The sequence below is a fragment of the Verticillium alfalfae genome, genomic scaffold (assembly GCF_000150825.1).
Source record: "Verticillium alfalfae VaMs.102 supercont1.4 genomic scaffold, whole genome shotgun sequence".
Lineage (NCBI taxonomy): Eukaryota > Fungi > Ascomycota > Sordariomycetes > Glomerellales > Plectosphaerellaceae > Verticillium > Verticillium alfalfae.
The window spans coordinates 1944867-1958223 of record NW_003315035.1 but is presented as its reverse complement, the minus strand read 5'-3'; the positions used below and the strand labels follow the sequence as shown (position 1 = coordinate 1958223).

General features: G+C 55.6%; 6 protein-coding genes across 6 annotated transcripts; 2 read left to right on the top strand and 4 right to left on the bottom strand.

The window, feature by feature from the left end:
• Positions 1 to 1713: 1713 nt before the first annotated feature.
• VDBG_04060 (hypothetical protein) lies at positions 1714 to 2197 on the bottom strand (the record flags this gene model as incomplete). The annotated part of the gene is made up of 2 exons (XM_003006061.1): positions 1714 to 1988; positions 2131 to 2197. The coding sequence occupies 2 exons, from the start codon at positions 2162 to 2164 to the stop codon at positions 1714 to 1716; spliced, it is 309 nt and encodes a 102-aa protein (XP_003006107.1).
• Positions 2198 to 2962: 765 nt separating this feature from the next.
• VDBG_04059 (riboflavin transporter MCH5) lies at positions 2963 to 4458 on the bottom strand (the record flags this gene model as incomplete). The annotated part of the gene is made up of 4 exons (XM_003006060.1): positions 2963 to 3511; positions 3577 to 4159; positions 4215 to 4248; positions 4311 to 4458. The coding sequence occupies 4 exons, from the start codon at positions 4456 to 4458 to the stop codon at positions 2963 to 2965; spliced, it is 1314 nt and encodes a 437-aa protein (XP_003006106.1).
• Positions 4459 to 5267: 809 nt separating this feature from the next.
• VDBG_04058 (conserved hypothetical protein) lies at positions 5268 to 6086 on the top strand (the record flags this gene model as incomplete). Its single annotated transcript, XM_003006059.1, has 1 exon — positions 5268 to 6086. One exon carries the CDS (start codon positions 5268 to 5270, stop codon positions 6084 to 6086), a length of 819 nt encoding a protein of 272 aa, XP_003006105.1.
• An 805-nt stretch (positions 6087 to 6891) lies between these two features.
• Positions 6892 to 8096, top strand: VDBG_04057 (alpha-methylacyl-CoA racemase; the record flags this gene model as incomplete). Its single annotated transcript, XM_003006058.1, has 2 exons — positions 6892 to 7461; positions 7530 to 8096. 2 exons carry the CDS (start codon positions 6892 to 6894, stop codon positions 8094 to 8096), a joined length of 1137 nt encoding a protein of 378 aa, XP_003006104.1.
• Positions 8097 to 8234: 138 nt separating this feature from the next.
• VDBG_04056 (L-amino acid oxidase) lies at positions 8235 to 10230 on the bottom strand (the record flags this gene model as incomplete). Its single annotated transcript, XM_003006057.1, has 4 exons — positions 8235 to 9303; positions 9391 to 9555; positions 9607 to 9744; positions 9809 to 10230. The coding sequence occupies 4 exons, from the start codon at positions 10228 to 10230 to the stop codon at positions 8235 to 8237; spliced, it is 1794 nt and encodes a 597-aa protein (XP_003006103.1).
• A 1599-nt stretch (positions 10231 to 11829) lies between these two features.
• On the bottom strand, positions 11830 to 12887 carry VDBG_04055 (retinol dehydrogenase; the record flags this gene model as incomplete). The annotated part of the gene is made up of 2 exons (XM_003006056.1): positions 11830 to 12300; positions 12369 to 12887. 2 exons carry the CDS (start codon positions 12885 to 12887, stop codon positions 11830 to 11832), a joined length of 990 nt encoding a protein of 329 aa, XP_003006102.1.
• Between the last annotated feature and the right edge of the window lie 470 nt (positions 12888 to 13357).

Genomic DNA, 13357 nt, shown 5'->3' with positions numbered 1-13357 from the left:
AAGACTCACCACCAATATCCGCGTTTGATTCCAGTACCAAGCTCCACTGCTTAAGTCTTCTCGTCTTGTCCAGGCAGTCTCGAATTATCGCGTCCGACCTCAAGAGCAGAACCTGGTCGGCCATGTTCGCCGATGAATCAGGCTACTCAAATCCCACCTCCGTAAGCGCCTCCTTCAGGACGTCACTGTGCCCTGAAGCTGTACAATCTAAGGTAAGTCTCTTCCACTGTCGCCGTAAGCTCATCTTTATGACCTCCTTCATTACGAACCCCAACATATTGATAGTTCGCGGAAATCAGGCAATTCTCCGACTAATCCCATAATACATCAGCCAATGAGTCCAAGCCGAGCTTCTTTTGGAAGGATTCTTTGTCCGTCATTCCGCATACCGTGCGACTGGATCATATGCGGACGGAATATTGATACTTTGGGTCAATGGCCCTCTAATTGCAAGGGTTTGGGCATTATGCAAACCAGGGAGCTGGAACCTCACCATCAACGCGAAGCCACCATTGCATCGCCTCGGATTTACCGGATGAATCCCGTAGGTCCTGCTGCTTCCATATTGACTCGATGAGGCTTCGCATAACGCGAACATTCCCAACATTTCGAATTTCGTCCATTCGCTCCAAGACTCTGAGGATCTGAACGCGTTCATCTTCTGTGCGTGCTTCGCAAGCGGTGATAAAAACTGGCCAGGGGCTTGTTGCCACCCGGACCGTTCTCAAAGCTGCAAAAATCTGTTGTAAATATACAGCGCTTCGCATGTCGTCACCGGGGGCGGGAGCGACGCCGCTGGAGATACAGTAGAGCTGCCAAGCGATATAGTTCGGCAGTCACCGAAGCATCTTTGATCTGCACAGTTGAAGAATTGGCCGCTTCATCGGGGCTGAGGTGCTGGGAGGCCATTCGCAACCTCTCTTCCAAAGCCATTCGCTGTTGTGACTGTTCACCCTGATCGGGGTTTACGCTTGAGTCCGACAACGCCATGCGCATTTGATTGATGAATGAAATGCTACTGAAAATATCGGTGGAGCATCCGAACAGGCCAATGATCTTGGTGCAAGTCAGCCAAGCTCCGGAGCGTTAGAATCGAACTGACCAAATTTGACGTGGGTTGTAAGTTGCTTGAGTAAGTTAACACGCGCAAGTCTCCCCGACTACCTCGGGAAGGTTGAGCGACAGCATCCTTTAGAACGTCGTAGTAGACTATCCAGTTCATGAGAAAATCTGACACCCGGGCGCTGCTGTTGGTGCGATTGTAGGCCGCGCAACATCTTTTTTCGCGCCGTCGAGGTGCAAGTGAAACTGAGCTTCCTGCTCGTCAAAGACCTGAACACTGTTAGCTGCGAATGCCCTTCTGGTTTATCGTAATTCGGCTTACGCTGTACATGCACAGCATCATAGCAGTAGCTAGCTGTGCCTCTGCATCTGCGTTCCAACCCAATCTTGATGACGCCGCCAGTGACTCATGGAGACACTTTATTGCACTTATCTTATATTTCAGCGCGGCACCTGGTCCTTGGTGATGATATGCAGAGATGGCTAGCAAAGAGCTGCACAAAGCTGTCGCGGACCCATCTCGACAGGACAATACCACCGGCAGGATCTGATCATGGAAGCCATTCCTCGCCCGAGTTGTTGAGCACATCGGGGCTATGATCTGCTCGTCTATAGCATGTGAGCTGGAGAACGGACACAGTTTGCCAAAGCTTACAGACAATACGCTAAAAGCATGGCATCTTCGCCAACGATTGGTGAATGGAGCGACAGGGTATGCAGCGGCCCTGCAGATGTTCGCTCTATGAACTGACGCCAAGTAAGACGCTTTTCCTTCAGGCAAAAGTCCATCCAGGTGAAGTTCAAGAATCTGCAGTAATTGTCTTGAGGGTAATCATGGGGAGTCGCGGCGTTGGCCACACGGCATAAGATGAGTTCTCCACGCCTGGCACAAGGCTCATCAGGCCAGACCAATCGAATCCCGTATCCTGCACATGCCCTTTTTGTTCGAACACAGTTGTTACAATGAGGAATTGTCCTGTCACAACCAATTTTGCGGTCTAGCAGCAAAGTCAGTGTTTTAGACTGGTGTTGCAGGCGAACTGGGGTAGGGGGCCCATAACTCCTTACTCTTGCACGTCCAACAACCCTGCGGCGCCGTCATGGTGGAATTGAGCCTGTAGATGCTTCATGGTGTATTAGAGAGCTCCGTCTTCATAAGATGACTGTCCGACAAAGAAGTGCTGAAGCCCCACACGATGACTAAGGGTTATGTTGACCATTCCTCGTCTAGTCCCGTTCCGGGGCGCCATGGGCAGGAAGGGAACTAAATTGAGACAGACATGGCTGCTTACATGTTAGCGGTCATGCCCCGCAAGTGAGGTTCAAATGTGACCGTCACATTTGATATGTAAACATCACAGACCTATAAGAATGTTTTGCCTCCGCGCGGGATGAGCCGGGGACGCTTGTTTTGTGAGCGAAGGAAGATGACTCAGCGCATGGCCCGAGGCTCCTGCGAAGAACTTTGCGCACGGCGTGAGCCGAATCTTAGGGGAAAATATAGCGGGAGTCGTCAGTACGAGGACAAGGGGTATTCACCGCAACTACTACGATTTTGATGAAGTCATTCGTCAGTGGTAGCTCTATTGACTCACTCAGTAATCTTATCATTCGATTCATACCAGTGCCAATAACCCAGCGGCTACCGCTCAGACCATGCTCTGAAATCTGCAGTGCAAATGTCCTCAGTCTAGAATCAAAGCCTCTAAGATGTCTTAATGCCTTTCACAAGATAAGATGCTAACAACACCGTACTATACATCCTATATCTATGTGTTCACAGTTTACATCTTCTCGTCTAGGTCTATTCTATGCCGAACCCATAAATCAAGCGCCAAATGACACGCGTGTATAAATGCAAACGAAGGACCCAAACCAACCCAAAGACTAAATCTACAGACTAGAGCTTAGATCGAAATCCGAGGGATGCCTTCCTCCTCTTAGTCTCACGCGCGAGGACCAAAACAGCTGCTCCAGCGGCCATACAGCTTGCAGCAAACATTTGGGCATTCAAGTAATCAACCCCGCCTTTGATCAACGTCCCTGAGACTGCTGGTCCGATGAGAGCACCGAAACCAGACACGGTATTGACCATGCCAAGAAGCGTGCCTTGCTTCTGTGGGTCAAACCTTACAGAAGCTAGCGCAGTAGGCGCAAGCGACTGTATTCCGCCCATTGATAGGCTGAAGAACACGGTCCAAGCATACAACCCTCCGACGGTCGTTACCGGGGCCCACAGGAAGACGACCAGAGACGTGACGACCACGTGCACGACGAAGAGATTGAGAGGGCCAATGATCGGAGAGATGAAGCTGGGGGCGAGACGACCGACGATGCCGACACCATTCAAAACCAGAATCAGGTTGAGAGATTGGGTGTACTCCAAACCCAATGCGCTGCGAGCATATGACGCCAGGTAGAAGATTGGAAAAAAGAGGCCAATGTAAACCTGTGGACTGAAGTCAGTTTTGATATCATATAGAACAGGGGTAACGGCGTAGAGTCTGAAATTACCATAAACGATCCAATGGCAAATAAATTGTACTCAGAGATCATAAAAGCGCTCCAGTCGAAGAATGCCCCTCCGATCTTAGGTGTTACCCTAGGCCGGACGACAACCAGGGCTGCGGCTAACGTTACCAGCTGGATAAGTCCAATGGCCCGCATCGTCCAACCGAAACCAATTGTCGGCAGTAGCGTTCTAGCCATGCTGGGGAAAACGAGACCGCCAACAGTACTACCGCAAGCTGCAATAGCCAAGGCCACGGCTCGCTTCCCCGTGAAGTAGGTCGAGATGACCGTCATGGTCGGAGTGAACATCAAGCCGTTGCCTAAGCCTGTGCAAACACCTTGCGCAAGGAACACCTGCCAGTAGGTTTTGGATACCGATGTCATGAAGGTCCCGATAAGAACGAGCAGACTGCCTGCTGTCATGGTGCTCCGGAAGTACCCTGCGTCGGTCAATGCCCCGGCTATACTGCCCACGAAGAAGAGCAGGAAGACTTCGAAAGATCCAATCCACGAGATTTCAGAAGAGGACCGTCCAAGAGCCGTAACGTAGTAGGTTTGGAAGACACCAAAGGATATGAAGACTCCCCTGTTCTCATTCAGCCGTTGCAGCTGGCAAGTGAAGACGAGAAATGAATACTGACCAGGTATTCATGATGACGAAGAAGCCCGACACAACTACGACCCGATGTTAAAAGAAATTCCCCGCAGCAGATGTCAGGCTAAATAAGATTGCGTACCAGACAACCACGCCCAAAGGCCACCATCGGGTGGTTGAGTTTCAGAATTTCCAGAGGGACCTAACGGCGCGCTCTCGATCGATGGTTCGTCGTGGGTCAGTGTGTCTTGGGCGCTTTCATTTCCACTCTTTTCGGTCGTTAAAGACATTTTTGGGGAGAATTTCGCGTCAGGTCTACTGAGTTATTTGCGAAAGGTTATTCGGGCAGTGTCAAAGTCGCATCCGATGTAATAAACTGTAGTACGACCAAGGGGAGGGCTCGATGATGTTTTTTTTTGGCCATGAAGTAGGTTACAGATGATATTACAAAAGTAATAAGTTTTATCGTGACATTCTGATAGCAAATTTCAGCTGCAAGAAGAGGCTCCTGATGTTTTATACGGAGTCAGTCGTCTTCTTCGTCAAAGAGGCGAGCGCCAAAGAATTCCCTTCCCAACTGACCTTAGCGAGAGAGAGATGCCAATTGAGGTAAATAAAATCGATGCTTACGGTTGGCTCCGGCTTTGTAAAGGATAGTTTGATTTGTCAGTTGCAGAAGTGCTGTGCTCGTGTGGTTCGGGTTGAAGACTAGGCCACTTACAGTAACTTAACCCGCGAACCACTGTTACGTATGTACATGTAAGTAATGTCGCCAGCGTCAACAACTACGATGGAGATGCGGCGATGAACTAGGGCATCTCATTACGTCGTGTCTGGCATTTCGCCGGGTCGAGCTTAATAAGTTCATCTTGCCGATGGTTGATAAGGCTTAGCAAGCTCACGCGGCGTGTCCGACGAAAGGTTTTCAGTTCGAACGAACGAGAAGCTAGGAATGCTTTCGTCGAGAAGTTCTCGCGTTACATTGAATGCTATATTAACCAGTCTAAATTCCCGATTCCAAAATAGCACTGCATCCAGTTTTCCTCAGATCAGTTGACTCAAGCGCCCTAACAGTCGAAACACCACCCACACCGCAGCCATGCCTACTTGCTCAGGATTCAACAGCAGCGTCAGCATGACCTTCATCGGCACGGCGACCGCTATTCTTGAGATCGACGGTGTCAAGTTCCTGACCGATCCCTTCTTCGCGCCGGCTAAGACTTCCTATCAACACCCAGAGCGCGGGTACCAGCTCTTCAACCACGACGAACCCGCTCTGACCCTCAAAGATCTTCCTCCTATCGACGCCGTCCTCCTCAGCCATGAAGACCACTGGGATAACCTCGACGAGCTTGGCCGCCAGCTCCTCGACGGCCGCCATGTATTCACCACGATGGACGGTGCTAAGCAACTGGCCCCTCGGCCAGGCGTCGTCGGCATGCGGCCGTGGCAGGAAAACACGATTGCCTTGGGCGGCAAGACGTTCCGCATCACGGCTACGCCCGCCGTCCACGTTCCCGGCGACGAGTGCACCGGCTTCATCCTCACGACCGAGTCCTTTGGCAAACACCCCGACGGTCGTCCCAACGCCCTATACTTCAGCGGCGACACCGTGTACACGGATGAGCTCCCTGCGATGGCCGACAGATTCCATATTGCGGCCGCCATTATGAACATTGGCGATGCTCGTTTCCAATTTGAGCCTGAGCCTGCCCCGAAAACCCAGATCACCATGGGCGGTAAGGACGCAGCCCAGCTGTTCCGCGCCATCAAGGCCGACTGGATCATCCCCATGCACTTCGACGGTTGGGACCACTTCACGCAATATCAACAGGAGTTGACGAATGCTTTCGAGGAGGCTGGTGTTCATGGGCATGTCATCTGGCTCAAGCTTGGAGAGCCAGTCAAAATCTTTTGAGATGGGCAATCGGTACATGTACATAGAGAACGGTGAAAATTGAATATAGAAGAATATGCAAGGTCAACTGCGTCGCCCGGGCGTCCGAGGCTACACTCAATCTCAGTCAGTGGTCAGTTCAACTTGCCGTATGTTTGTGAGATCAAGTGCACTGCCCGTTGCGACACCACAGCAAGGCTCATAGTCGCAAATCAAGCTTGCCTCCTATGTGCAATAGCCCTGAACCCTCCAAGAGGGGTTCGGCATGAGAACTATCAGGTCGTAAAACAGAATCAGCCCTTGCCGAATCCATTGTTAGGAGCTCACTCCCTACCTGTCTACCTAAGGTACCTAAGGTAAGGTATGTAAGGATCCAGGATTCATCCCCACGTGCTCACGGGTACTCGAACCTGCTGCACGATGTGGGGGTTAGCCCAAGTACCTGCCAGCGGCGAGGCTCCCAGCAGCGAGGCTCCCCAGCGGCGAGGCTCCTCATCAATGCGGGGCACGTGTCCAGCCGAGCGAGCTTCAGCAGGCCCAAGCTCCCTCCCCTCCCTCCCCTCACTTCCCCTGTTCCTCGATCCGCACGCATCCTCGGCATTTCGCCCATCCCCCCCCCAAAGCCTCCTCATCTCAACGGATATCCAACTCCGCGTCATAAGAAGAGGCTGTCTCGCATCATCATCATCACCAACCATGTGACCGAATTTGCGGATAGGCTGCTGCATTGACAGGCACCATTGACGAAAACCATTGAAGCATCGACCTGAGCTGCGAATATCGAGTACACAAACACACAAAGGCACCAGACCTTCTAGACGCCACCATGGTTGGCCCGCCACCTCTCACCGGGCTTAAGGTCCTCGAATTTGCAGGCCTGGCACCAGGCCCCTTTGCCGGCATGCTACTCGCCGACGCCGGCGCCAGCGTCCTCCGCATCGACCGCGCTGTGCCCCAGGCCGACGGCAAGGGGAAGCCCCTGCCGACCGAAGACATGCTCGCGCGCCACAAGGCCTCGATCGCCGTCGACCTCAAGGACCCCGCCGGCGTCGCCCTCGTCAAGACGCTCGCCGCCTCGGCCGACATGCTCATCGACCCCTTCCGACCAGGCGTGCTCGAGAAGCTCGGTCTCGGCCCCGACGTCCTCTGCGCCCTGAACCCGCGCCTCATCTACGGCCGCATGACCGGCTTCCGCCGCGACGGCAAGTACGCCGCCATGGCCGGCCACGACATCAACTACCTCGCCGTCTCGGGCGCCCTCGGCGTCCTCGGCCGCGACGGCGAGAAGCCCCACCCGCCCTGGAACATCCTCGCCGACTTTGCCGGCGGCGGCGCCACGCTCTTCCAGGGCCTCCTCCTCGCCGTCGTCGCGCGCCACGCCACCGGCCGCGGCCAGGTTGTCGAGGCCCAACATGGTCGACGGCGCGAGCTACCTGACGACCTTCCCGCGCTTCCGCGCTCAAGACGCCGCTCGGCAGCAACGGCCGCGGACGCAACCTCCTCGACGGCGGCTGCCCGTACTACGACACGTACGAGACGAGCGACGGCAGGTACATGTCAGTCGGCGCCCTCGAGCCTCAGTTCTACAAGGCCCTGATCCGGGGCCTCGGCCTCGAGGGCCAGGGCTGGGAGGCGAAACGACAGGATCCGCAGGTGTGGCCCGCGATGCGCGCCCTCTTCACAGAGGTCTTCCTCTCGAAATCCCGAACAGAGTGGGAAGCCATCTTCGACGGCACCGACGCGTGCTGCACGCCCGTGTTGGAGTACCCCGAGCTCGAGTCGGAAGCGGGGCGCGAGGGCGACCAGCGCCCCGCCGTCACGCTCGTTGAAACGCCATGCCTGGCCGTCGTCGCAGGGGCCAAGGATGCGCGCCAGGGCCAAGGGCCTGGGGTGCCCGGCGCTGGATACGTCGGCATCCCGTTGCGCCCTGGAGACGGCGGCGAGGCTATGCTGCAGGAGTGGCTGGGCTGGAGCAGCGGCAAGGAGTTCGAAGTGCTGCGAGGAGGCTTGGTCCTCAAGTCAAAACTGTAGACTGGAGCACCTTTGGTAAATCAATGGATGACGGACTTTTTTTTTTTTGTACCAAACTAGCAAGCCTCCCGCGCCCGTTTCACAATCTGATGGCCCCTTTGCCATGTCCCGTGCGACTCTGCGTGTTGTCGACTTGCTCTACTTCCCGCTCAGCTTGACCGTCCAGTGCACCAGCGTCTCGTCGATCTCCTCCGCGTGCTCCCCCTTGCCGAGACCGAATGGCGACAGCTTCAGCTTGGCAGCCTCGACGAACATGTCCCGCGACAACAGCCACCTCAGCACCGCACCGTACGCACTGTCTAGCGCCCCCGAGATCCAGGCGTGGTGCGCGCTCAGCGCCTCGCCGCACATGGTGAATTTGTTGCCGCAGAACATGTCCTGGAACGGCGGGTACAGGTTGCTGAACTGGCCCGGGCCGAACAGGGCGAACGCGCCGCCGGTGAACGGGTCGTGCGACCACGCCCAGGCGTGGTGCGCCGCATAGTCGCCCCACAGGTCGTCGAAGCTCGGCGGCTTGGGCTGGCCGGCCCACAGCTTGACGAGGCCCTGGAGGCAGACGGCGACGATGGCGTCGCTCTGCTGCGGGGCGACCTTGGTGTAGTCGGGCACGAGGGCCGCCATGCGCGACGCGTCCTGGGCCCACGAGTAGGAGACCATGAGGACGTTGGGGCTGTCGGCGCCGTCGTCCCAGGAGGGGTAGACGACGTTGCTGATGGGGAGGTCCGAGGACGAGACGCCGCCGTACTTGTCGTTGCCCTGGTAGAAGCTCGCCCACCAGCGCGTCTTGAACTTGATGGCGACCTTGGTGGCGCGGTCGTAGCTGAGCGCGCGGATGCCCGTGAGGATTCCGTCATCGAGACCGAGGCCTTGAATGTCCATGCGCTGGAGCGGCGCCATGGCCGTCGTGTTGAAGACCATGCCGTACTGAGTCGGGGGCTGGGGCTTGCCGTTCTGGTCGGCCGTCGTCACCTCGATGGCGGTGCCGTCGGAGGAAAGGCCCATGGCCACGACGGGCGTCGAGCAGGTGACCTTGATGGCAGGAGTCGTGGTATCGGGCCAGCTTGAGCCTTCTACCGTGCTCCTCATGGTGTCGGTCACCACAGACATGCCGCCCTCGAGTCGGTACCAGGGCTTCTTCGTCGCCGCGTTGAAGTCGCTGTAATCGCAAAGCGTCTCGGTGAGGGCCTGGTCGAAGAGCCCGGTGGATCTGGTGCATGATTCCGAATCAGCATGGAATACACGACACGGACCGTGCCGAGGTCTGCACGAGGTTCTGGGCTGCGTGAGGGCTTACGTATCACTTGTCTCGCCAGACATGGTTTGGTCGTAAGTCAGGCCAGCCTTCAGCATGAGGTAGTCTCTGGTCGAGTAGTTGTCGTTGCCATCAGCGTAGTACTGATCGGTTTGGGTGGTGAATTGGGTGAGGACGGCCGCGATGGCAGTTTCAAAGGCGGAGCCGCTGCAAGACTTTAGTCCATATCCATATTGCCAGCTGCAGCGCAGTACTCACTCGGGTGATTTGGTGTTGGAGTACCAAAAGCTCGTCGGTTCGTACCCATTTCCATCAGCATCGAGGACCCGGTACACGTAATCAACCAGCTTGTCTGGGATGTTCAGCAGCTTGGGATTATTGATGAGGTTCAGAGTCCTAGGCATCGGTCAGCCGGGCTCCCATGGCCCAAAGCGAGCGCCTTCGGTGACTAGGTACTCACGAAGCCATGCCGGGAATATCCGGAATCCTCATCGCGCCCACGTCGTAGTAGTTATGAGTACAGGGTGTAGAGTCAGTAAAGGTGTATGTGGCACACCGACCGCCGGCATGGTCAGAGGCCTCGAGGATGTCGACGTTTGTGATGCCAAGGTACTTGAGCATCATGGCCACGTACAAGCCCGCGGCGCCGGCGCCGACGATGCAGATCTTGTCATCAAAACCTCCGGCGGCGCCGTAGAGCCTGTGAGCTTCATCGAGAGATGGGAGCGAGAAGGGAGGAAGAGGTGCCACGTCCTGGTTCTTGACGCGGGCTCTCTTTTCCTCGAGATACTTGCTGAGGTGCGATTTGGCTACAGCTGCGCGGAGGCCAGGAGGCACCTCGGGCAGTATGTCAGCCGAGATTCTTGTACCACGGAGAGCCATTGTCAAAGATTTCGATGTGCTGATGAAGTATTTGAGTTATTCTGAGAAGAGTTTATCCCACCATAAGAACCTGGACACGAGGATGGATCAATGGATGGGATGGCTGACGCTCGGTTTTATAGAGAGCTGTGAGGTCGTCGAGCCTCAATGGTAGTGTCCTCTCAAAGGCAACTGATAGTCAAAGTTCCAGATGACATCCCCTCCCCCTCTCCTTCCCACACATTGGCGAACCTGTGAAGCATACGAAACACCAAATGCGAAAGTCAATCGATTCTGAGCACATGCCCGTGCGTGCAGCAGCCCATGGTGGCCAGCTGAATCACGGCGGTTCGGTCGAACATGACGGGTCACATTTGTGACATGCGGGAACATGACGACTAGTATGAGCTGAAGACTCGCCTCGGCCGGAACAAGGCAACCCATCGACAGTCCTGGCCAAGCTAAGTCGCGATGCACCACGAAGGGGGAAGGTCTGGATCCAAGCCACTAACGCATCCATTCACAAATGCGTTAGTGCTGGCCGGCGCGGACCTCGAGCCGCGCGTTGAGGGGGTCTCACAAAACTGGAGCCTCAAGGGGAGGAGGTCGCGCTGCATTGCGCAGCCTCCGGAGGGTGGCGTCCGCGGGCCGTCGCGTGGCACCTGAGATGTCGCTTGAAATGCTGCATGGTATTCTCCGAATGGCATCTTCTGACCGAGCTCTCCTTGCAGGAACGTGCTGGCAAGTGGCGACGTTGAAGGGCGGTCGAAGCCGGATCCAACTGGTTGACGATGGCCTCGCCATGTGCCGATTGGAGTTGGGCTTTGCAGGGAGGCTTTCTCGAAAGCTGAGTTGTGAGGCGCCAATCGTCGAAAGGCAGGTCATTGATCATCCAAGTCGAGGGCATGCGTAGCTAGCTGACCGACTGCTTTGGGTTGGATGAATTTACAAAAGGCTAGCATGCGACTGGGATTGTGACGACTATTGGATGGAACGCCCGTTCGTCGGCCAATCGCCCAGTCGCAGAGCATGCCGCAGCCAGCTGATTGAAACGTCGCCAAATCGCTGCGTCTCGTGTTGGTGAGGTATTTCGCAGAGTCGTGTGGTGGGGGTGCTCACATGTTGTGACGAGTTGAACTCGTGAGGGGACTTGCAACGGGCTGAAAGCTGTCGATTGTCAACAGACTGCAAGCATCATGCTGAGCGACGCACCATTTGCTGGTGACCGGTGTGAGACATCTCCCCCTCCCTCACAGATGCTGTGGCTTGAGACTTTGGCGCTGAAAAGCATGCTCTGCCTTATGCAACGGCAATCGCCGGACTTGAACTGCAATCACTCGGCAGTGTGCTCAATGGCGACGGACTGTATTGTGTAACCCAACCTCACGCCGTGGCCCCTCCAATGAGATGCAGTGCCTAGCTTGATCAACATGTGCTTCGGCATGATCAGCCAGCCTAGAACTCCTGACAAGTAGGGTCATACGGAACGATAGCAAGTCACAGCAGACTTCTAAGCCGCTCAGGTAGGCCCAATATTCACCCATGCATACTTCACAGATTCATTCGCTCAAATAAGAATACTTGTACACACACACCCACTCATCCTGCAAACGGCCCTGTTCAAACCAACTTTTGGATCCCGGGCTGGATGTCCTCCAAGATGCCCATCAGCTCCTCCCAGACCTTGGATTGCATCACCTCGCCATCATCGCCGTTCAAGATGGGGGCATAGTCCGCAACGAGGCAGTTCTCCATGTACCGCCCGTGTGACTCCTCATCGGCGAGCGCTCCAGCCAGCAGGCAGCGCGAGCCCATCTCCGACGTACGCCCGACGATGCGTAGACCAATGTTCACGGGGTAGTTGAAGGGGAAGGGCATGGAACGGAACAGCTCCGTCTGGCAGAGGCCAGGGTGGACCGAGTTGATGATGATGTCCTCATCGGCGCTGTGCGCCGAGGCGCGCGTCGCAACGGCGAGGTGTTTAACGGCGATGATCTGCAGAAGCTTGGAGACGTTGTAGCGGTCTAGGAGACTGCGGTTCTCGTTGAGAGCTTTGAAGACCTCCTTCTCTTTACGCTCGTTGAAGTAAGCCTAGCCAATGTTAGCGGGAGGGTTCAACACGCGAGACACTTGTATGGTGGAGTTATAGTGAGCCTTACCAGGTGACCTGCCGCACTAGCAGTGACAGTAAGATGCGGCTTCGTCTTGTACTGCTTGGCCGTCGCCCTCATCTTGGGGAGCAGAAGAATCGACAGGAGGAACGTCCCGATGACATTGATGGCCAGCGTCGACTCCCATCCCTCGCCCGTGTCGGCGTACTCAGCTGTTGCGAGACTAGCATTACTCAGTAAGATGTCAACACGGCCAAGCTCCTTCTCGACACGGGCGGCAAAGGCCTTGACATTGTTAAAGACGCCAAGGTCGATCTGCCAGACATCGAGACGGGTGGGACTGTCAGGGTGGGAGGCGCGTATCGTCTTGACTGCGGCCTCCCCCTTTGCGGTATCGCGACAAGCGACAATGACGCGGTCAGCGTGCAGGCGGGTGAAGTGACGCGCAGCCTCGAGGCCGAGGCCAACGTTGGCGCCAGTGACGATGATGGTCCTTCCTATCTGCAGGTCCTCGGGGACTGGAAGGTTTTTGAATTGAGAGACGAACGAGTTGATGAGCCCGGCCATTGCAGCGATGGACCGACGAACCGATCAATTGGGAAATGCAAGGAGTCGTCTTTACCCAATCAGCTGGTCTTATTGATTCGTCACGTATATATGAGATTCGTTCATGAAACTTTTGAGAAGGCCAAGAGATGAAAGTTGCCGAGGCCCAGACAAGGTGTCGTTACATTGTAGCTCATGCCTGTGTCATGTCGTCAGGACACGGCTATGTCACTAACTGTCTCACCGATATGGGTATGCAACTTGGGAGGGTAGTCCTTTCGCGGTGTCTCATCCCATACCGCCAGCAGGCACTCTCCCTGGCAGGCGAAGATGCGCGAGAGAGAGACTGTTGAGGACCGCGTCGAAAATCACCGTGGTTGCTACATTTGTATGATTTTCGGTACACACTGCCGTTACACTGATCGTCACACCAGATCGGGCGCGTTGGTTACGCATGTCAGACTGACTAAATCAAACCGAAAGATCCCAGC